Source organism: Narcine bancroftii, chromosome 1 (genome assembly GCF_036971445.1).
Source record: "Narcine bancroftii isolate sNarBan1 chromosome 1, sNarBan1.hap1, whole genome shotgun sequence".
NCBI lineage: Eukaryota > Metazoa > Chordata > Chondrichthyes > Torpediniformes > Narcinidae > Narcine > Narcine bancroftii.
In genome coordinates this window covers 81,355,733-81,380,627 of record NC_091469.1, presented here as the reverse complement: position 1 = coordinate 81,380,627, position 24,895 = coordinate 81,355,733, and the positions used below count along the sequence as shown (strand labels likewise).

Below are 24,895 nucleotides of genomic sequence, written 5' to 3'. Positions count from 1 at the left end.
GTGCCTAGACAGAAAATCAGGGGTTGTTCCTCCAATTTGCGAGTGGTCTTGGTGGGATAGTACATAAAGACATGGACAGTCATGAGTATGAGAGTGTGACACAGAAATTAAATGGTTGGCAACTGGGAGGTCTCTATTACTGATGTGGACGGAGCGAAGGTTCTCAGTGAAGTGATCTCCTGATCTGCTCCCAGTCTCTATGATGTAGAGAAGGCCGCAAAAGGAGCACTGGATGCAGTAAATCAGTCTGACAGACACAAAATTGAAGTGTTGGTTGAAAAGCTCATTTGGGTCCCTGAACCATGGTGAGGGAGGAGGTGTGGGCACAACCTTGGCACCTCCTGTGGGCACAGGGGAAGGTGCCAGTGGGAGCAAGTGGTGGGGAGGGATGAATGCACGAGAGAATCAGAGGGAGTGGTCACTACAGAAGGCATAGAGGTGGGGCGGAGAGAGAGGGGAAGATGTGTCTAGTAGTGGGATCCTATTGTAAATGCCGGAAATTCCGGAGGATAATGCATTGGATGCAGAGGCTGGTGGGGTGGTAGGTGAGGATAAGGGGGATTCTAGGTTTGTTGTGTCTGGGGGCAGAAGGGGCCAGGGCAGAGAGGTGGGAAATGGAGATGTGGGTGAGGGCTGAGTTGATGGTAGTGGAGGGGAAGCCACGTTTGTGGAAGAAGGCAGGCATTCTCAAAGATCTGGACTGGAAGCCCTCATCTTGGGAAGGGGATGGAATCCTTGCAGGGTTCAGGGTGTGAGGAAGTGTAGTCAAGTAGTTGTGGGAGTTAATGGGTTTGGAATATATGTCAGTGAAAAGCTTGTCTCCTGAGATGGAGACAGGTGAGTTTAGATCAGGGTGGAAGTTGGCTGCAAAGTGGATGAAGTTGACAAGCTCATCGTGGGTGCATGAGGAAGCCCTGATGTAGTCATCGATATACCGGAGGAAGAGTTGAGGGGTCTTGCCTGTTTAGGCTTGCAGCATGGATTACTCCACAAAGCCCATAAACAGGCAGGCGTGGCTGGGACCCATGCAGATACCCATGGCTAGTCCTTTGATTCGGAGAAAGTGAGACAAGTTGAAGGAGAAGCTGTTTAAAGTGAGGACAAGTTCTGCCAGGCAGAGGATGGTGGTGGCAAAGGGTGACTGATTGGGTCTCAGGTCCAGAAATAAGTGAAGTGCTTTAAGACCTTCTGTATGGGGGATAGAGGTAAAAATGGATTGGACATCCATCGTGAAGATGAGGTGGTCCAGTTTGGGGAATCTGAAGTCATTGAAGAGATGGAGGACATGTGATGAATTGCAGATGTAGGTGGGAAGGGATTAGACCAGGGGAGAAAAGATAGTCAAGTTAAGATTAATCTAGTTCAGTGGGACAAGAGCAAACAGAAACAATGGGTTTACCTGGATTATGTATCTTGGGTAGAAGGTTATACTGCTATCAGAACAGTAAAGAAATAATGTATGTGAAAGAGAGGGGAATGGTTCTGTCAATTGATCCTTGAGGTAATTCTTTCCTGATCACATTCCAATAAACATTCCATTAATTTTGTCACCCCAACCCTCAACAGTCCTGATCCAGGGTCTTGACTTGAAACATTAACTATTCTTTTGTCAGGCTCTCCTGGAGTTTGTTTATTGCTCCAAATTACAGTATATGCTTTTTATATCTTTTCTGCGATGAAGATCCAAGGCTCCCCTCTACTTCTTGATAAATCTTTTGGATTTGTTGGAGGTGAATAGGAGAATCTCTAGATCAGTGGTTCTCAACCTTTTTTTCCCTCACTCACATACCATCTTAAGAAACCCTAACTGACCACAGAGCACCCATGCATAGGTGCTTTGAACTTAGACATAAAAACTACATCTTTTTGATCACATTTAATGATTTGGCTTCAACTACTGTTTGTGATGGATAATTCCACAGATTCAATATGCCTTGGGTAGTTTTTTTCCTCCTCAATCAAATCCAAATCAGCTTACCTGTATCCTCAGATTTTGACCCATGGTTGTGGATTGCCCTAGCATCACAAAATAATTTCCTGCTCCTGATCTATCAAGTCTTATCTAAGTTTTGAAAATCCCTGCTTTTACTTCTAAACTTCAGTAAATACAATCAACAAATTCTCTTTTCATGCTATGAATCAGTCTGATGAACCTTTGGAGCATTTCCTCTACAAGAAGAACGCCCCTCTTCAAATAACAGAAACAAAACTCCAGAAAGAAAATAGGAGCAGAGAAGGCATCATCTCACCAAGGCCCTGCACAATTGCTAAAGGAATTCACTAGTCCTGTGCTCATTTCATCTTGCTATAAAGGACAACATATCATTTGCTTTCTTCACTGGCTGATGCACCTCGATTACTTCTTTGACTGGTGGACAAGGATGCTCACATCCACTGCACCTGCCCCTCACCTAATCTATTACCGGTCAGGATCTAATCTTGATTTTGCAACTAGAATGGATAATTTCATATTTCTATGATGCTTAGCTACACCTTGAGCATAGCCCTAGTTTTCAACACCAATGTCTGTAAATTCAACTGTTCAACTAAAGGTGAAGAAGAATTGGATTTTGTTCTTCATTTTAAAGTTACAACTATATTTTACTTTCTTAACAGAAACATTCTTAACTAAAGTTTAAAAGTTATACAGAGAATACCTATAATATACAATGTCTTTAAAAACTCCTGAGTAAAAATGTTGCTCCTTCACATTTGAAAAGAAATTGCATTGTTATTGGCAGAATCCTGAGGATTGAGTGTGGATGAGAAAAGGATGTTAGCTGTGTTGTAAAATCTATATATGGGAATCACTGTTAAAAATAAAGGGGTTAGCCATGTAAGAGAGATGAGAGGAATTGTTTTCTCTTGGAGATTTCGTGTTTTTGAAGCTCCTCCTCAAAAGCAATGGAAGCAGATTCTTTGAAGGCAGAGATAAATTGGTTCTTGATAAGCAAGGAGTTGAAAGATTATTGAAGGGAGATAGGAGTACATAAGTGAAGTAGTCAACAGATCAACCTAGATTTGATTAAATGGCAGACATAACAGACTTGAGGTCTCTCTTCCTAACTTATATTTTGCCTTGGGCTTTCCTTAAGCTACTTTTTACAGCATGTTTGTTTCAAATTGGAAATGCTATCATCAGTTCACAAGATGATGAAATTGACAATGGACACTAACAATCTTATTAAATTGAAAACAAAATGCATGATAACAATCATGAATCATTTCAATATTATTACAAAGGGTTCAAACAATAGGCAAGTGACATTAATATATATAACTGTTCCTCCATTTAGTTTATAAAATTTGTTTACGTGGGTATCACATCAGCTGGTCTAATTATGTCTAATATGTCATCAGACAAATGTGTAGTTTTGCTTCAGCTCATTTAGGATTCAATATATTTTACAAATCAAACATTGCTCTTTTTATTAAATTGCTGACATTCTACCTTTCTCTGAATTCCACACTGGAAGAATCATCTGAAAATTCTGTTTCTGCTGAGCTCTTCCGACTATTTGACCTCCAAGATGAGGAGACTGGAAGCTCGTCTGAAGACATTGGCCTTGGCCTTTGTCCTATTCCTGAAGGCTGTTGCAGCCCTGCCGCTTGCTCCTCACTGCTAAGGACTCCAATGATTGCCCTGATAGTTGCTTCATCTACCTGGGTCCAAGGTTTTGATGGAGCTCGCATTCGTCTCAGGAACAGACTATGCCATTTCTGTCGTAACTGCAAGATAAGACTAGCTGCCTAAAACAAAATAAATGTAACAATCCATTAATAGAAAAAGAAAACAATGAAAATTAGTGCACTTGTTTTTGTTTTGCAACCTACTTATTTGGTCCACAATGATCTCACAGCATTTTACAACTTGAAATACGACTTCTGACTATTTCTTTATTATTGTTCTGGTGACCTAGCCATTGTTGACAAGACCAGAATTTGTCTCTAATAGGTGCACTAAGATCATCCGATACTCTGCTAAAGCATGTGGTTTTGGGTTCAGTTTGAGGCATTTCTATGTTGGGAGAATAAACACCAGATTTATTGTAGTTATTTGCACTTATTGAATGAATGGCTTCATTGATGAGCTTTATTTAAGAATATGTTTCTGTATATGCTAATTTAAAGGCCATTCAGTAAAATATATTATTTAGAGTCATAAAATCAAACAGCATGGAAATAGGCCCTCCCATTTAAATTGCCACACCGACCGAAATGTCCCACCCATTTGTTCACGAGAAACCAAGGGTATAAAATAAAATTTCACTGAAAGTATACTGTAATAACATTCCTCTGTATCAGGAATCTCTTGTGGCTCTTTGTCTTGTTCACCTCTGAAAAATTGTATGGGGAAGATATTTAGTTTAGTTTATTTAGATAGCACATTTAAAATAAATCACGTTGACCCTTTGGTCAACGATCTGATGTACAGATCATAAGTTACATCTGAACTTAATCAGCTATTGAAAGTGCAGTATAAAACAGGTACTCGAGGTTCAAATTGTACATACAAGATGGCAACAATCCCCTCAAAATGCTTGCGAGTAAAAATACAACTTCAACTTGAATTTAAAAAGAGTAAAACATAATATAAGCAACAGCTAAAATTGGTAGTTTGTATTTTCAGCTCTGTTTATTCACATCTTGGCTCATTCAACTACATTGACAATCTTACAGATTACTCCAATAAAATTACATTTATTGGATGTTCTTTGTTACTACAAATATTGCCCAGCCCTAGTGTGACATTGTCCTTCTAAATGTGCAGCTAAATATCACAACAACGTAGCAAATGAGTGATGAGAGCAGAAATAGCCCATGTTGATTTCTTCCTCCTCTCTATTTATCTCCCCATGTGCCCAACTTCCCTTGATAACTTCATAATAGAGAGTGTCATACCACTTCAATCACCATCTTACCACTTTTCATGAAAATTTAGCATTTGGGAACCTGGTTAAATTTTATGCAGTTGGATATATATTGCTCTGTTGTATTTCACATGATCAAAAAAAACCAAACAGAAATTTAAGCATTTAAGCCTTGTACCTACCCTGGTTTAACCAGACAATAAGTCTAATTAAATAATTTAAAGGTAAAAGCTTTTATTTGTAAATAATTTCAAATGATGGATTGAGTTGTTTAACCCTGATGTACTTTTATTCTCATATTCCTCAGATATACTTGCATTCCCATATTTCTTAACAATAAAAGCAATTCAGGTATCTGACCATGTCCAAGAGTTTGAAAAGAAACAAGTTTTGGAGGAATCGGTGTGTGTCATTTCCACTGCAGCTGATGTGTGCAAGATTTCCAATGACACATAAAACTCACTGAGTTAGTTCCCTGTTTTCCAACCCCTCCCTTTTTTAAAAAAAAGTGTTACATTTGCTTTTTGTCCCCCTCAAATTAATGGAATCTTCCCCAAACCTAAGGAATTCTGGAAAATTAAAATCTATGCATCACCCTTCTCAACATCACTTCTTTTATGAAGTCCACGAGAGCCTGAGACTTGTCAGCGGACAACTCCAACAACTTGCTCAGCATTACTAAGTTTTGAAACTTAATCACTCTGGCATCCTGCTACCTTTACATTGGAATGATTTGAATTTTTAGGATTTTAATGTTTAAAAATCTGAGCAGGTTGGGTCTTTAAGATTGCCCATCCAATCATTAAAAGTAAAATCAGAATATCTTGAAAGATGATGCTAGAGTGGCAGGGCACCTATCTTGATCAAGTTAGCATTCCAATCAACCAACAGGCAAAATCAACAAAAACACAAGTTACTTACTTCTGGATCTATTCTAAAATTTAGCCATTCTTCCAGCTTCAAAGTTGCCATCTTAGAAGTGGATCTGTCCTCCATTTCACTGTCACTGCTGTCATTGGCAATACCATCTACTGCTCAGAAAATTTATAATCAATCGTCTTTTGATTTGACTTCATGAATTAAGATAAGCACATTTCAAATTTTGAAGAGATTTTAACAAAATGTCAGGTTAAATTCAGTGAAAGCATCCTTCTGGGTTCATCCCCTTGTATCTAAATTGACAATTCAGTGAGGTATTGAAGGAATGCTATAACACGTAACATCTTTCTACTAACTTTAAACCAATGTCCCACCAGCTCTCTCAGATGTGAATAGTCAATAGGGAATTCCCTTTGCTTGTGCAAGTTTCTCAATCATCTATTACCCCCCCCCCCCACCCTCTCCTGTTTGTGGGACTGACCAATGCAGAAATTGTCTGACCTGGCATTACAATCATGACTGCAGGACTGAAATTGTCCTGACTTGGTGACTCATTTTTGCTTCTCTTTCTCTGACTGTAAGATGTCTTTCAGATCATTTCTCCCAATGAAGAAACCTGTCTGCCTAACAGCAAACAAAAGCATATTCCAAATAATATTGCACTGTCTTTATTACATGGCAATAAAGGAATCTTGAAATACTTGTGTCCTAGTACATCATCAAGCAATGAAAAAAGCACATCTTAGTTGTTTATTTACTTACAGAATTTGAAGCCATCATTTATTTACCATCCCTAATTCTTCTGTTGAACATGTAGTTTTTCTGGTGGTGGAACTCAAAGTATTGTTAGGTAAGGAACTCCAGGATTTAGACACAGTTGTGAAGGAATTGAGATATATTTCCAAGTCAAAATGGTGTGTTGCTTGGAAGGGAGCATGGAAATGGTAACAATTCCCAGTTGTTAGTTGCTTTTATCCTTCATGGTGTCATTTTTTTTTTTTTTTTAAACAGACCCTTCCTGCCCGCAGGCCACACCAAATGCACCCACGTGACCAATTAACCAACTAATCCTGTATGTAGGAGGGAACTGGAGCACCTGACATGCAGAGAAAATACAAATGCCTTATAGACAGTGCTGGATTCAGACCTGGGTTGCTGCCACTATTATAGCGGTGGGCTAACCACAAACTAACCGCAATGTTTACATAGGTTAATACATATTTGATAAAATGCTGTTAGAGTAGCCATGGCAATTTTGTGAACTTTGCAAACAGTTAATCACTAAAGTCACAATGTGCCAATGGTGATCGAAGTGAAAGTTAGTGCATCGAGGGTCAATCACACAGACCATTTTATCCTAGATGGTGTTAAACTGGTGTATATGGTACTGCACTCATCCACAAGTGAAGAAAATTTCATTATGCTTCTAAATCAGTCATTCTCAACTTTCTTTCGGTTATGGCCCTCTTAGGACTCAACTCAAGTTTATGGTCTCCTTCCCTGTGAACCAGCCAAGTTTAGTTGGTTTCTTTTGTACTTCTCTCCTACCAACTACAAGAAAAACTAAAAAAAGAATGATTTCAGTCCATGCCCCCCCCCCCCCACTGAATGTGCTGTGGCCCCAAGGGGGGGGGGGGGGGCGCATGGCTCCTGTTGAGATAAATTGCACTTTCAGTCCAAAAGTTAATTTATGCTTGCTCATGAAATCATCCAACAGACAAGATAGTGTTTGGTCTAGCACACATTCCTGATCACCTCCTGTGGGACATCCATAGTTGGTTTCAGCTTTTACTGTTGCACCGCTCCTAATAGCCTGAAGCCTTCACCTCCACTTCCACATTTTTCTCACCAGTCCTCCTTCCACACCATAGTTGACATCACATACTATCAGAAGACCGTTTCCACTTTCTTAATTTTTCTGATCATTATATTTTATGCATTTTTAAATGTTTAATTGTTTACTTTTAAATCTTGTGAAAATGAATTAGAACCAATCAATGAATACGACAGCACAGAAACAGGACAATCTGCCTTTCTAGTCTGTGCCAAATCATTCCACTAGTCCCACTAACCTGCACCCATTCCATAATCCACCAGACCTTTCCCATCTATTTATCTATCCAATTTATTCTTAAAACTTAAGAGTAAGACCACAATTATCACGTCAGATGGTAGCTCGTTCCAAACTCCCCCTAAAGTTCCCCCTAAACCCTTCTCCTTTCACCCTAAAGCCATGTCCTCTTGTATTTATCTCTCCTAATCTATGTGGAAAGAGCCTACTCGCATTTACTCTGTCTACGCCCCTCATAATTTTGTAAACCTCTATCAAATCTCCCCTTATTCTTCTACGCTCCAACAAATAAAGTCCTAACCTGTTTAATCTTTTCCTGTAACTCAACTCCTGAAGGGACAGCAGCATCCTAGTAAATCTTATCTGTATTCTTTCAATCTTACTGATATCCTTCCTGTAGTTTAGTAACCAGAACTGCACACAATACTCCATACTTGGCTTCACTAATGTCTTATATAATCTCACCATAACAACCCAACTTCTGTACTCAGTACTTTGATTTATGAAGGCCAAGATACCAAAAGCTTTCTTTACAACCCTGTCTACCTATGATGCCACTTTCAGGGAATTATCTATCTGTATTCCCACATCCCTTTGTTTCCCCCACAATCCTCAGTGCCCTACTGTGGACCTTGGTTTGTCCTTCCAAAATGTAACATCTCTCACTTGTCTGCATTAAATTCCATCTTCCACTTTCATGCCCATTTTTCCAGTTAGTTCAGATCCCTCCGCAACCTTTGAAAGTCTTTGTTGCTGTCCACAACGCCTCCAATCTTAGTGTCATCAGCAAACTTGCTGATCCAATTTCTCACATTATCATCCAGATCATTGATATAGACAACAAACAACAATGGTCCCAGCACCGATCCCTGAGGCACACCTCTATTCACAGGCCTCCAATCTGAGAAGCAATCATCCATTACCACTCTCTGTCTTTTCCCATTGAGCCAATTTTGAATCCAGTTTACAACCTCTCCATAGATACCTAGTGTCTGAACTAACCTCCCATGTGGGACCTTGTCAAAAGCCTTACACAGGACCACGTAGACAACATCTACAGCCTTTCCTTCATCTATTTTCTTGGCAACTTGCTCGAAAAAAATCTATAAGATTTGTTAAACACAACCTACCATGCCCTTGGCTGTCCAAGTACTTGTATATTGATCTGTCAGATCACCCTCCAATAATTTACCTACTACTGAAATCAGGCTCACTGACTTGTAATTTCCTGGTTTACTTTTGGAGCTTTTTTTAAAAAAAAACCCTGGAAAAACATGAGCTACTCTCCAATCCTCTGGCTAAGGACATTTTAAATATTTCTGCCAGGGCCCCTGAAATTTCTACATGTCTTCCTCAAGGTCTGAGGGAATATTATGTCAGACCTGGGAGACTTATCTACCTTTATTCACTGTAAGGAAGCAAGCATCTTCTCCTCTGTTAACTCTATATATTCCATGCCACTACTGCTTGTTCCCCTTCCTTCCTTCCTTATACACTATTCAAGTTTCATGAGTAAATACTGATGCAAAAAAAAACGGTTTAAGATTTTTCCCCATCTCATGAGACTCCACACACAGGCGACCACTCTGATTTTCTAGGGGACTCTTACTATCCTTTTACTCTTAATATACTTGTAGAACACCTTTGGGTTTACCTCACATTATCTGCCAAAGCAACTTCATGTCTTCCTTTTGCCCTCCTGATTTCCTTCTTATGAATTTTTTGCCTATACCTCCTATACATCTCTCTCTACATGATCATTCATGCTGGATGGCAAAGTACCTGAACGATCAAACACCTCTCTTCTTCTTAACTAGATCGCCAATATCTGTTGAAAACCAAGGATCCCAAAGCCTGTTAACTTTACCTTTAATCCTGACAGGACCATGCAAACTCTGCACTCTCAAAATTTTGCCTTTGAAGGCCTTCTACTTACTGCCAGAAAACAACTTATCCAATCTACTCTTCCGAGATCCCTTCTCATTTCCAAAAATTGGCCTTTCTCCAATTTAGAATCTCAATTTGAGGACCAGACCTATCCTTATCCATAATTAACTTGAAACTCATGACATTATTGTCACTAGACTGAAAATGTTTGTCTATACATACTTCTGTCACCTAATCTGTCTGATTCTCTAACAGGAGATCAAGTATTCCATCCTCTCTCGTTGGTACCTCTATATATTGATTTAGAAAAATGTTCTGAACACATTTGACAAACTCCAAAGCCATCCAGCCTTTTTACAGTACGGGAGACCCAATCAATATGTGGAAAGTTAAAATTACCTACTATCCCAACTTTATGTTTCCAACATCAGTCTGCTATCACTGTGCAGATTTGCTCCTCAAATTCTCTCTATTGGGCGGTCTATAATACAACCCTATCAGTGTGGTCACTCTTTTCCCGTTCCTCAGGTCCAACCACATGGCCTCTGTAGATGAACTCTGTGGGCTGTCCTGTCTAAGCACAGCTATGATATTTTCCCTGACAAGTAATGCTACTCCTCCCCCTTTCATCCCTTTGCCTATATCAAACAACAGAACCCTGGAACCTTGAGTTGCCAGTCCTGGTCCTCCTGCAACCAAGTTTCACTAATAGCAATCATGTCATAATTCCACGTGCCAATCCACGCCCTAAGCCCATCTGCCTTTATTATTATTATTGAAAATTATGGTCCTATTGTTAGGTTTTAGAATTTACTTTATAAAAGAAGGAGTAATCCACTCTTCACATTGTCATTTGCTCCTACAAGATAACTGCAGTGCATGCTTCAGTTATGGAAAATTGCACTCAAGCTTCTTGTTGCATGTCACTTTAATTTTCAATCCCACTCCCATTCCAACCTGTCTCTCTGCATTCTCCTCCAGTGCCATTGTGAGGCCAAATGTAAACCAGAATAACATTTTATCTTCTGTCTAGCCATCTACGGTTATATATTTAGTGTTTTTTTTTGTTGAATTATAAAGAGCACGAGTTCTTCCATGACTAAAACTCACAAAAAACTACAGAAATGGCAAATTTCATAGTGTACATTTGTTACTACTTTGTAAAGCAAAAATCCTCAGTAAATATCTGCCTAAAGTTAAATCATAGCTTGAATTTGATAAAGAATTACAATACCGAAATATATGTTCTTCTTTAGCTTATCTTTTTAATTACAAAGAAGCTTTGTTCTTTTGATTCCTCAACTACATTTCTACTTTTAGCTATGCTATCAGTCATATCATAACACAATTCAACTAGGACGGGGAGAAAAAAAAAAATCGAGGCATTTATAGATGAGGAGAAACGTTCAGTTCATATTAATTTACTCCACTAGATGTTCCCTAGATACTTCAACATTATTGAGTATTTTATTGCTTCTTTATCCACCTTGAATGCAGTAATTTGCATTTATCCATATTCATTTTTATCTGCCATTGATCTGCCTAAATGCAAACCAAATTCAACTCATTTGCAACTAATGTTGCTTTCTTGACTTCAATAATTCTCAATTTTAAAGCAGAGAAATTTAAAGAAGGAAATAAATCATTTAATTGTAATTTTTAAATCTATAAAATATAATTCCACAGGGCTCATAAAGCTGGTTTCTAACAAATTTTATTAGTTCTCTAAATCATTCTTGGAGACTAAAAAAAATTCCAGAAATTTAAATGGCACATTTAAATGTATTACAAAGTATTTTAACTCACTGTATGTGTTACCTCGAGGAGAAGAAGGCTCTTGTAATGCACTGCTTGATAGTCTAGCTGGACCTCCAAATAAGGCCACAGAGATTGGTGTTACAGCAGAACAGCACCGTATATTAGCAATTCTGTGTGCTCTCATCATTTCATCATAAATAAGCCAGTCAGTGGGCAGGGCTTGAATTGCCACAGCCTGTCCATTTGCTGGTGGTATCTGATACAAAATTAAGAATTCAATTTGAATTCAGATTTGATACATCACAAAAAGAGGAGCAAAGACTCTGTGCAGGCTTCTGTACTTCTGGACAGCAATGCCGAAACTTGAAATCAACACTTCCACGACTCTTCGCCATACCCACCACCCCCCGCCATCCCTGCCCCCAGTACATAGCTCTCCCAAGTTTTCATCTGATATTTATGGAACTACATTTTAAAATTCACAGGATCCTTTTCATATAGAAATCTTGTAAATAGTATATGCTATACCTTTTTATATTGTGGTTGACTAAGAACTGAGGTAGGGTGAAATCGGACTTTTTTCTCTTTAGATCCAGTCAACATTAAATTCTCTCGGTCAACATGGATGAGATATGGGTACATTCCTGCAACTAGTGCAGCTTTCACCACAGCCCAATTCTCAGAATTTGTGTTCACATCTCGAATGTCACCTCCTCCTCTTGCCCTTACAAAACCTGGGGAATAATATCAAAGTAGCTAAAAGAAAATAATAATAGATAATAATCAAATTAAATTAGAGTGCAATGATATGCAAATGAAAGATTACACCAAAAGTTGACCAGGCCTAAAATGGCAAATTTAATAAATGTTAAATTTTAGTTAGTTATTTAAAACTTGAAAACATTTCTCATGCTTCACAATAATCAATCTCCTGACAGAAACTATATTTCTTTCTCATATCAGGCAGTAAGGTCTGATAAAATCATATTTTTAGTGCCACTGAGAAACCTCCTTTTGTAAGAAATGAATAATAATTAATGTTGGGCCATGCAATATCTTGATTGTCAGCCATAAATGTGAAAACGGCAGTTAAATGCACAAATTTAGAAAATACACATTGAATCTGTGGTATATGCGAAAGTCAAAATAATGTGAAAACAATATTAAGAATTAAGGTCATGTTTTATCCTGTAACCTATGCAGGTTTCACATTTTCATTCCATGCCTCACTCTCCTTATGTCCTTTATTCTGAATGCATATGAATTATGTTAGTTTATTTTTGAACAAATGCCCAGTGAGCAAAACCACAAGTGTTGTCAACTGTGATGGACAGAAGATTAAAAGTCAAATATTTAAAGGAGTATTAAAATTTACTTTACACATGTATATCACAGGAAAAGAATATATCAAACTTGAATATTCATGTGATTAGAAATTATTTTATATGATAATCAAAATTTTAAAAAATTCAAACTTCTGTGTCAATTTTTATGTTGGCTGGCATGCAATGAATAAGTTAAATGCATGATGGTCAAATTAATACTTTAAATGATGTGGCATTGTTTGAATGATATTTATGCTAAACATATTTTAGATGAATTAGGGAGACTGTGGAGAGAGAGGGAAGGGATGTGGTTACTGAGAAATTCTCTCTTTGAAAGATCTGTGTTCTTTCAGCTCCCTAGAATTAATTTAGTCTGCACGTACAAAGTAACTGGAAATAATTCCTATTGGCACTGCACTATTATTGGTATTTATTTGTTGAGGAAAAAAAACATTACTTTGGTTTTCAGGTTTAAAGAAAATCAGTCTACTTTGAAGTTGATGCATACAGAGAAAAGTATTATCAAAGTAATGTCTACCAATATAAAAATTAATTTTGTATTTAAGACAATGTAATGGCCCACGAACTAAGTCTCGACCCGGCTCACAAAATGGCCAGCAAACATGGCGATCGCGAGAATCCCACAGGGACCAATGGCCATTGTCCCACATGACTTCCCACATGGCGGGATAAAGCAGGCAAGTGCGGGAATGTCAGCCAGTCAGAGGCCGGTATTGCAATGACGTCACTCCTGTCGTCAGAGGCAGTGAGTGAATATAAACAGTGCCAGAAGAGCAATAAATCAGTCTTCGACCTCGACTCGACTGTGTATATCCGTGTCATTCTTACTCCACACTTTGCGTAGCATGCACGCTACATTGGTGACCCTGACAGATGATAGTCCAAGCAGCTTTCCATGTAGTCTCGCTCAAGCCACCAATGTTGTGGGTGTCGCAGTCACATGTGGTTCAAACAGGCTGAAGCCCAGTTCCATCCACCTTTGACAGATTGCCGCCACCAACACCTGCTACTACTACATAGTGAACTCGCTTGACCAGGACATGGCAGCGTCAGTCACCAATTTCCTACGCAGCCTCCAGAGCAAGGCAAATATGATGGCCTCAAAGAGCTACTAACCTGCACTTTCAGGCTATCATGGCGCGAGTGTCCCATCTGTCTGTTGTACTTGGACAGTTTGGGGGACAGGGCCCCATCTGCCCTCATGAGCAAGATGCTTACACTCGCCGAGGGGCACAAGATTTGCCTACTCTTTGAGCAGATTTTCCTGGAGCAGCTGCCCAAGGATATCCAACTCTTGCTCGCCGACAAGGACTTCAGCGACCCGAAGAAAGTCGCAGCCCAGGAAGACATGCTCTGTTGAGCAAAAAAAAATGGTGCCTTAGTGGAACAGATCGCCAAGCCTCGACCCCAGCTGGCAACAAGGCCACAGCAGAAGGAGAGGCGTGGACCCCCACACAGCCATATTGTTATTACCGTCAATGATGGGGTGTGGAGGCCCATCGATGCTGTCCACCCTGCACGTTTCCGGGAAACTCCATAGCCAGCATCGTTAATGGCTGCGGCAGTTAGCCAATGTGACAGCCTCCTTCACGTCTTGGACTTGCTGTCGGACACCCGGTTCCTTGTAGACACCGGTGCTGAAATAAGTGTCCTTCCCCCCCCACGGCCTATGACACCTGGAATGCCAAGCTGGGCCCAGCACTGAGGGCAGCGAACAGCACCTCTATACAAACTTATGGCACCTGCACCATTCCCCTACGATTTGCTGGCCATCAACTTAAGTGGGCTTTTACTGTTGCGGCAGTGGCGCAACCGCTCCTGAGTGATTTCCTGCGTGCCCACTGCCTGTTGGTAGACTTGAAAGGACGGCATTTAGTGCATGCCAAAACTTTTCAAAATATGCCCCCTGGAAGGAAGCCAAACTACTGGCCCCTCCACCTTGACTCCGTCACGCTGTCTAACAACACCTATACACACATCCTGGGGGAATTCCCCGCAATAATGGCACCACAATTCTCCTCCGTGGAACCAAAGCACAGGGTAAGGCACCACATCCTCAACAAGGGCCCGCCAGGGTTCGCCGCCCCCTTCACCAAAGAGGAAGAAAATGGAAGAGTTGGGGATAGTGCAATTGTCAGACAGCCCCTGGGCCTCCCCCCTGCTCATGGTCCTCAAGGTAGCAGGAGGGTGGAGGCCGTGTGGTAATTACCGAAGCCTCACTGAGGCCTCCATACTGGACAGATACCCTGTGCCCCATATCCAAGACTTTACCACCAACTTACAAAGGGCATGGGTGTTTTCAAAGGTTGATTTAATCATCAAATCCCAGTGTACCCCAAGGACATACCCAAAACAGCCATAATCACCCCCTTTGGCCTGTTCAAATTCACAAGGATGCTTTTCGGGCTTAGGAATGCTGCTCAGACTTTTCAGCGGCTGATGGACGTGGTGGGCCGGGACCTCCCATTCGCGTTCATCTACCTGAAATCCTTATTGGCAGCTGCAACCATTAAGAGCACACGGACCACCTCAAGACAACTATTCACCCACCTGCAGGGGTTCGGGCAGACCATCAACCCCACCAAGTGTCAGTTCGGGCAGGACACAATTGACTTCTTGGGGCATCGTATTGACAGGTACGGGGTGAAACCACTGCCAGAGAAGGTGGAGGCCATTTGGTAGTTCTCAAAACCCTCACTCTGTGAAAGGGCTGCAGAAATATGATTACCTTCGACCATCGATTCATACTGGCAACAGCTTGGATAATGCACCCCCTTTTTGTGCTATGGCGGGGAAAAATAAAGATGTTGCCTGGGACGGGTAGGCCTCGGAGGCAGTCCAGAAGAAGAAGGACGCTCTAGCCAATGCCACCCTTCCAGTTCACCCTACGCCAGATGCGCCGACTGCCCTCACGGTGGACACCTCCAGCACAGCAGTTAGAGGGGGTCCTCGATCAACTGATCACGGGAAATAGCAGTCCTTCGGCTTTTTTTTTTTAAATCAGGCATCTCCGGCCACCTGAACTTAAATACAGCGCTTTTAACTGGGAACTATTGGTGCTGTACCTGGCAGTCAAGCACTTCCAATACTTTCTGGAAGGCAGGCAATTCAAGGTCTTCACAGACCACAGACTTGTGCCTTCCACAAAGTGTCTGACCCATGGTTGGCCAGGCAGCAGAGGTACCTTTCCTACATGTCCGAATTCACCACAAACATCCAGCACATTGCTGGCAAGAGCAACACTATGGTCAATGCACTCTCCCTTCCAGCCATTGAGTCCATCCACGACATATCCCAGGGCATAGATTATTCAGCCCGAGTCAGGGCACAACACAACAACCCTGAGATCCTGGCAAACAGGACGGCGTTCTCTGGGCTGCAGCTGGAGAATGTCATCATCGTCCCAGCCCCATTGTGCCGGCAGCAAGGAGACAATAGGTTTTCAACGCTGTGCACAACCTAGCGCATCTGGCCATCAGAACTACTGTAAAGATGGTGGCTAGCAGTTTCATCTGGCACGGGCTCCGCAAGCACTCAGTCAATGGGCAAGAACTGCACGCAATGCCAGGTGCTCAAGGTGCAAGCATCTCCCCAGACTTTTGAGCCAGCACAGCATTGGTTCAGCCACTACCGGTCTCCCCTGGGGCAAGATAACTTCTCACTATGGTTGACCGCTCCATGAGGTGGCCGGAGGCAGTCCTGATGGCCAACATGACTGCAGAGACCTGCGCCAGGGAGTCCAGGTTCAGAGTCCTGAAACATCCCACCTCTGTCCTTGGAGCACAGTTTACCTCGAGTCTCTGGGCAGTGCTACCCAAACTGTTGGGAACCCAACTCCACCATATCACGGCATATCTCCCGCAGGCCAACAGGTTGGTGGAGCGGTTCCACAGACACTTAAAAGCAGCCCTGATGGCCTGGCCCAAGGGACCCAACTGGGCGGATGAACTGCCTTACATCCTTCTGGGGATACGCACTACGCCGAGAAAGGACTTGAACGGTTCTGCAGCAGAAATGGTCTATGGTGCACTTTTGTTAATCCCAGGGGAGTTCTTGGGTGCTGCAAAGGATCTGGAAACCCCCACGGTGACATTGAAACAGCTGAGGAAAAGACTGGGTACCCTAGCCCCTCCACAGCCCCTGCCTCACAGCCAGCCAAATCTATTGTCCCCAAAGACTTGCACAGCTGCAAATGTTTTTGTGCGAAAGGGAGTGCACTGGGCATGGCCACACAGAGTTGTCAGGCGTAATGGGTCGACATTTGTAATGGACATTGCCAGCAAAGAGGAAATCTTCATCCTCGTTGAATGAAACTGGCCCATGTAGACATTAGCCAGCCAGACAAGACTCAGCCCCGCAATGCGGAGGTAGGCCGTCCAAAGAAGCAACAGACACTCCGATCGCCAGCTCTGGGGGCAGGGGTGGGGGGTTGTGTAGTGGCCTGTGAACCGAGTCACATCCCGGCTCACAAAATGGCCAGTGAACACGACAGCCCCGCAGGGACAACGGGCGTCGACCTGCGTGACCTCCCACAGGATGGGAATCAGGAGGCACTGGCGGGAACATCGGCCAGTTGGAGGCAGGCGCTGCGATGACATCACTCCTGTCATCATAGGCTTGGAGTGAATATAAACAGAGCTGGCAGAGCAACACTATGGTCAATGCACTCTCCCTTCCCGCCATCGAGCTGGCAGTCTTCGACCTCAAGAGTGTGTATGTGTGAGTGCATGCGCATGTGTCGCTCTTATTCCACACTTCACGTAGCTCTCATGGTACAACATTTATAGTGCTCTCCATAATGTTTGGGACAAAGACACTTTTTTCCTTTATTTGCTCCTCTGCTCCACAGTTATAAATTTGTAATCAAACAATTCACATATAATTAAAGTGCACATCCCAGAGTTTATTCAAGGTCATCTTGTATATATTTTGGTTTGACCATGTAGAAATTATAGCACTTTTAAAAAAAAATATATATAGTCCCCTCATTTCAGGGCACCATGTTTGGATCATTTAGTTTCACAAGTACTTTTAAGTACTCATGTATGTAAAATTGCTTCATTGGTGCAGGTGTAAGAGAACTAGACTCGCTTCTAAGCTTTTGATCACCTTTTGAATCTTTAGTTGCCATTTTTCAACACAAAGACTGGAGTTGTGCCAATGAAAGTCAAAGAAGCCATTATGAGGTTTAAAAACAAGATTAAAACAGTAAGAGAAATCACCCAAAGTTTAGGATTACCAAAACCAATTGTTTGGAACATCATTAGAAAGCATACTGGTGAGCTCAGTAATTGCAAAAGGACTAATATTGCGAGGAAGACCCTCCACTGCAGATGACAGAAGAATTCTCATCATAATGAAGAAAAATCCCCAAACATATGACCAACAGATCAAAGACACTTTTCAGGAAGTAGCTACGGTATGGCAATGATGACCGACTGCAGGAGGCTTCATGAAAAGAACTAGAGGCTACACTGCAAGATGCAGTGTAGATGGCAAAGTGGTATGCTTTGGATCTTGGGCAACTATCACTCAGATAGAGGTTAATCTTGGTCTCTTCTATCCATAAGACCTTTTTCCAGAATTCTGCAGGCTCTTTTAAATACTGTAATCTGGCCATCCTTTCTGTGGCTAACTAGTGGTTTGCATCTTGCAGTGCAGCATCTGTATTTCTGTTTGTGAATAGTTATTGACATATCCACACCTGCCTCCTGAAGAGTGTTTCTGATCTGTTGGACATAAGTTTGGTGATTTGTTTTCATTTATGATGAGAATTCTTTTCTCATCAGCAGTGGAAGGTCTTCCTTGGAATACCAGTCCCTTTGAGATGACTGAGCTCACCATATGCTCTTTTTACTTAATGATGTTCCAAACAGTTGGTTTTTGTAATCCTAATATTTGGGCAATGTCCCTTACTGTTTTGTTCTTGTTTTTCAGCCTCATAATGGCTTTGACTTTCATTGGGACAGCTCTGGTCTTTGTGTTGAAAAATGGCAACTACAGACTCCAAAGATGATTAAAGGTTTTGAAGCAAGCCCTGCTCTCTTACACCTGAACCAATTAAGCAATTCAACATACCTGAGTAATCACAAATGCCTGTGAAGCCCAATATCCCAAACATTATGTTGCCCTGAAATAAGGGAATTACAGGTAGGTACAAAAAGTATTGTAATTTCTACATGATCAAACCCAAATGTATACAAATAACCTTGAATAAAATCTGGAATATGCACTTTAATTGCATGTGAATTACTGGATTACAAATTTTTAACTGTGGAAAAAAGGAAAAAATATGTATTTTTGTCCCAAGCATTATGAAGGGCACTGGATTTACCTGCTTTTATTTTTTTTGGAACATTGCTTTTTATGATCTTAGGAATAAAAATGCAGCAAAAGAAGAACCATTAGAACAGAGAGTAGAACTAATATCTTCCAAAAAGCTAAAAACTACAACGTTACTCAACAAACAGCTACAAAAGTATTCCTAAATGCTCTTTGTTCACCTGGTTGTAGACCATTGGTTAATAAAATAAAACTTGCTTTAATCTCCCATCTGAGATGGGTTTACCTGAAGCTCTGAGCTGTCCCAACAATTGTGTCCTCATGCCAATAATGATTTCCATTGTGGCCTGAGAAAGGAAATTCTTTTCACAGAAAGCTCTCTCCCATCCATCACTGCGAGCCTTTTGCCAAGCCTAGCAGAACAAAGTTATATTTGAATTCAAAACGGATTTCCAGGCACACAAATAAAATAACAAAACTTTTATAACACTGAATCTAATTTACATTTTTTATTTCCCAATTCAGCAACCTTTTTTTTTTAATGGATTTTCTGAATATCACTGTAGGAGTGAAATATTTGAAGCTTAAATAATTCAATTGCCATTAACTTCCAACTGAAATAGCCAAAAGCAGAAAAAAATGAACTATGTTATTGTTATCATATTTGGTATAACAGGAAGCTTAACAATGTTCTTTACAGAAACTGAAGCAATTGTGCATACAAGGGTGTGGTGGATATCACTGATCTGTAATTCAGTGCCCAAAATTAATTTTGAATTTTTTTTTAAAAATAGCAACCAAAAACAAAAACTGTACGCAGAGTTATTAGCTAATTTCAAAATCCAAGTAAATAATTGGGGTTCTTCAGTCTGAATTATATTGCATTTCCACACTGATACGGTTTAACCAACTTTTATATGAAATGGCCTAGCAACTAGTGCGCAGACCAACTGACAGAGGTCTTTAACACATCACTGAAGCAATCCACTGTCCCTGCAGGTTTCAAGACAGCCAGCATGATCCTAGTACCAAAGAGAGTGACAGTAACAGGCCTCAATAACTACAGTCCTGTGGCACTAACCGCCACCATTATGAAATGATTCAAGCATCTAGTGATGGGTTGCATCAAAGCACACCTCCCAGAGACTCTGGACCCATTTCAATTCACCTATAGATGAATCCGTTCCACTGAAAATACTATAACCCTGTCCCTCCACTCTATCCTGTCCCATCTGGAGAATGACCTCTCATACACTAGGCTGCTGTTCATTGACTTGAGCTCATCATTTAATATGACCATTCCCCTGAGTTAGGACTCAACACCACTCTCTGTAACTGGATTCTGGACTTCCTAAAGGAAAGACAACATTTTGTCCGGGTCAGCAGCAGAACATTACGCACCCTCATGCTCAGCACTGGAGCACCTCAGGCTGTGTGCCTAGCCCACTCCTGTTCACACCACTGACCCATGACTGCCTCACCAGATCCAACAGTGTCATCAAGTTTGCAGATGACACAACAGCAGTCGGCCTCATCAGCAACAATGACGAGTCACATTATCAAGAAGAAGTGGAAAATTTCGAGTTATGGAATAAGAATAACCCGAGTCACAATGTTGACAAGATGAAGGAGATGATTGTGGACTTCAGGAAGACCAGGAACGACCATCCTCCACTAAAGAGGGACCTTGGAGTCCAAATCCATACATCCTTCAATCTCACCGCAAAGGTTGATAAGATAGATAAGAAGGCCTTTGGGATGCTGGGATTCATTTATAGGAGGGTTGAATTCAGGGGTAGAGAGGTCATGTTACAACTCTACAAATCTTTGGTAAGATCACACTTAGATTATTGTGTTCAGTTCTGGTCACTTCATTATAGGAAGGATGTGGATGCTATGGAGAGGGTGCAGAGGAGATTTACCAGGATTGGGAAACAAGTCTGCTGGAAAAGAGATACAGGAGTATCAGAGCCAGAATCACCAGACTGAGAAACAGCTTCTTTCCATGGGTAGTGAGACTGCTGAACAACTGAATGAATTGCTCTAACTAACCCTCAGTGATTCTACTATTTATTAAACAATTTTTATTTATGTTTGTATATGTATATATGTTCTGCAAATGTATCCTTTGTCTGTATGTATGCCATGTCTAGTCATGTGTTTGAATGTTTTTTTGCACTGAGGACCAGAAAACGCTGTTTAGTCAGGTTTTACTTGTACAATCGGATGTTGATAAACTTGAAATCAAGCTGCTAGCCAATGTTGCAATGAGCAAAACCCCAATCTCTAAATACCTTTATAGCTTTAAATCCCTTCCCCTAAGTTTATCAAGATTCACTAGTACTTGTCTCAAATATAGTAACTTTAAAGGAAGTGCGGCTGATGTGGTTCCCCACAGCTTTGGAAGGAGTACAGCAGATGGGGCCTCAATGGCTTTACAAGGAGTGCAGCAGACAAGGCCCCAGTGGCTTAACAGAGAGCATGAGACAGGCCCCGGTTATCTAGGTACCAAACTATCAGGATTTCAAGAAATTGGAATGGCTAATCATCAGAGCTTAACTGTTCACGATAGCAATTTCAAAAGGACATCATATAAATAATTATCATTGCTATTCAGAAAATAGGCATTATTATGAAGTTTTGAACAGCAGGTTGCAATTTTTAGAGGTACCATAGAATAAAATGGAAAATCTCACCTGAAAAGCTCTTAAAAGAGCCATGTGATCACTGAATGTTCCTGCAGCAAATCGCTTTCTACACAACATTGAAGCACGCTTCAGTGAAGGTTGCACTGGCAGGACAAATGGATCTCGATAGGCTAAAGTACAGGCAATAGTGAGGATAGGATCAAGACACTTTAAAACTACAGCACAAAGAACCATCTTTCCCAGATGAGGTTCCACAGGAAGATCGGCTAAGTGGTAACCGAGTTCTGTTAGATCTTCCCAGCTGTCCATAGCATCTATATTCTAGAATAAAAAGCAGTTCAACAAATATGTTACTGATATTGTGTGTTACTTTTTCTTAATCTTAATTCTGATAATTGTTTCATACCGTAAGCATCTGAACAGCATTTCTAACAATAAGTGAAGGTGGGGATTCTGGTGCTTTTGCAAGGAAGTCAGCAATGGGACAGTTGATTGGAGCTAGCAGTTTGGTGTGTAAGCAAAGTTCCTGTGGAGAAACAAATTAATTGAATTACATAATTATAATCTAAAATTGTCCATTTTATGATGTCCTTTTACATAGAGTAAGCTTTTCTGAGGCAGATTGATACTTCATTGTATACATAATCTCATCACATATGAAATGCATTATTAGCTGGATGAGCTGCTTTATTGAAATAGAAAGGAGGTGCATCCCCTACTCACATGCAGTGGTTATATGATGTAATGTCCTATTTAAGTTTATATAAAATCAGATATAATATTAAAGATAAAAAGTTTTAATTTATGAAGATATGGGTATATTCTTAGAATTTTTTTTATAATTAGAATAACTATAAAACATTGCAGTAATTCTTTGACTGTTCTCTGGGGATCACCAGTGATTCCACATCATTATTGATTTCTTTTTCTTCTCAAACAAAAGGTAACCTTGATTAGAGGGAGGCAATTAGATTAGTTTAGTCGTTCAGGTTGTTTTTTTAATATTTATTATTTTAATATAACAGACTAATAATGAATCAGACATGCTTTCATTCATTATGTTTATTACTAGTTGGAGTTATTACAAGTAACTATTAATGTAGATCTGCATATTTTATTACTTTCTCAATTTTTCCTCTCCCTTTAGTATGTATTTGCTGGTATACAATTGATTCATTATGTAATTGTCATTTATGATGTACACCTATTTTGTAAAACAATAAAAATATATTAAAAAGAAAAGAAATGCATTATGTAATGCCCATCTACTCCCATCTGCATTATTCTAGCATAAGGATACTTCTGTACATAAATGAGGTAAATTACTTATTGAAAAATTCACCATGGGTTAATTGAACATTATACATCAGAATTAGCACCTGCAATGGCATCCGAAGTAACTCAGGAATCTGGAACTCCAGCAGATTTTGAAATCGTAGTCGACTAAACAGATGAAAACAAATTCCTGGTTGGCAGCGACCTGCTCTACAAAAATGCACAGTAATGTTGTATGGTTAAATAAATATCAATGAAATGTTTTGAACAACTTAACATTATTAAGTTAAATTAGGGTGGCAGTTAGCACAATGCTGGTTTGAATTTACCACTATCTGTAAATAATTGATTTTTTATCCCCAAATATCAATTTCCTCAGGGTGCTCCAGTTTTCTCCCATATTCCAAAGATGTATAGGTTAGAAGGTTAATTGTCACATGGGAATATTTGGGCAGTGTGGGTTTGTGGATGGGACATTTTGGTCAGCATGGGCCAAAAGGCCTGCTCCCATGTTGAACGATTCCATCAAACTTAGTTGATGAAAACCACCACCTCCCAATGCCAGCTAAAACTTCTGCCACTGATCAGTTTCTTCCTGATGTTCAAACTTTAGTTTGCTGGGGCACCTTCCAATATGTATTTCAATGCAACCTTAACATCAATGTCTTGCTGTTCCCATATCAGTTCCTACATCCATAAATGGATCAAGGCACCAGTAACATTGGTGACGAGTGGTTCTTGAGGGTCAAAAATCCAGAATTAATAGTCTGGCAAATTGGCTTTGTTGATGGCACTTCTTCCAAACATTGTTTATGGATGAGAGAAAATTTGAAAGGGCAATAATTGGGTGGCTTAAAATTGGACTATTTTTTGAGGACAAAGACAAACCGAGACAACTAGTCATATTGCTGTTTAGATATCAGTGTGTCTCTCATTAGCTTGAATCTTTTTTTGAAAACCTTATCAGAATTTTTTTTTTTTTTTTAAATGGAGTAATTATTTTACCTTCCCTTTCTCTGGACAGCACTGGCCTTGGAAATCCATACCATTTTTAACATTGTGACAGAGTTGAGTGCATCATATGATTTCTGGAACAAAAGTGAAATTGAAACAATGAAGATATTTGAAGTTCTTATATTGTATAAAAATGCTGACGTGTTGTCTAAAACTTACCTCTTTTACTTTCCCAGAATCGATGACATATACCACATCATTAACAGTAATACTTGTCTCTGCGATATTTGTCGAAAGAATCTGAAATAGGATAGGTCAATTGTCCACAGTTGAAAAAATTGGAAATATTAAATTAGCGATTTTGTTTTAAATAAGTTTGGACTTACAATTTTACGAATGCCACTAGGTAGGTTCTTTAAAACTTTCTTTTGGTCAGATGTCTGCATGTTTGAATGAAGCATGAAAACCTGTAATCTAAGAGGGCAAGTTTACTTTATACTTGTATATCATTTACATTCATGAGAAAATTTCCAGATTGCACCAAAAGAACATGATCAAACAATACATATTTTACCATTAATTAAAGCCTAAAGCAAAACAATACTCCGTACCAGAAATGGCCTTCCAGCATGGGGCCACCCCTTAAGGTTCAGTGTGTTACATTTGTCACTTATAGCAGTAATGATGCACTCTGACATTACTGAGTAATGCGTTAAGGATTGGGCTGTTAGTTAATTCTCACAGAAAGGTGGATCTGAGTCAAATGGAAGAAAGAAGAAAGCCCAATATACCAGAAGGTGGCAGCAGAAACATGGCAATTACTTTTAGCTCTTTTCCAGAGACCAGAAAAAGCTGTTTCTGCTGATGAATCATCAACAAAAACATGACTTTCAGAGGTACCGAGATAAAGTGCAAAGCTCTCTT

The 24,895-nt window shown here is 40.3% G+C and overlaps 1 protein-coding gene across 4 annotated transcripts in view; it reads right to left on the bottom strand.

Moving 5' to 3' along the window:
* ythdc2 (YTH domain containing 2) overlaps nucleotides 1–24,895 on the bottom strand; it is an 83,107-nt gene that overhangs the window by 19,933 nt on the left and 38,279 nt on the right. For 2 of the 4 annotated variants that reach the window (XM_069930932.1, XM_069930937.1), the window contains exons 16-26: nucleotides 24,358–24,445; nucleotides 24,191–24,271; nucleotides 24,023–24,105; nucleotides 23,122–23,227; nucleotides 22,149–22,268; nucleotides 21,791–22,063; nucleotides 19,381–19,507; nucleotides 11,995–12,200; nucleotides 11,515–11,722; nucleotides 5,793–5,902; nucleotides 3,452–3,750 (exon numbers count right to left, since the gene is read on the bottom strand). In XM_069930932.1, the coding sequence (XP_069787033.1) occupies nucleotides 3,452–3,750; nucleotides 5,793–5,902; nucleotides 11,515–11,722; nucleotides 11,995–12,200; nucleotides 19,381–19,507; nucleotides 21,791–22,063; nucleotides 22,149–22,268; nucleotides 23,122–23,227; nucleotides 24,023–24,105; nucleotides 24,191–24,271; nucleotides 24,358–24,445 (1,701 nt within the window). The remainder of the gene's footprint in view (nucleotides 1–3,451; nucleotides 3,751–5,792; nucleotides 5,903–11,514; nucleotides 11,723–11,994; nucleotides 12,201–19,380; nucleotides 19,508–21,790; nucleotides 22,064–22,148; nucleotides 22,269–23,121; nucleotides 23,228–24,022; nucleotides 24,106–24,190; nucleotides 24,272–24,357; nucleotides 24,446–24,895) is intronic. The other 2 variants (XM_069930942.1, XM_069930950.1) reach the window with 2 other exon arrangements.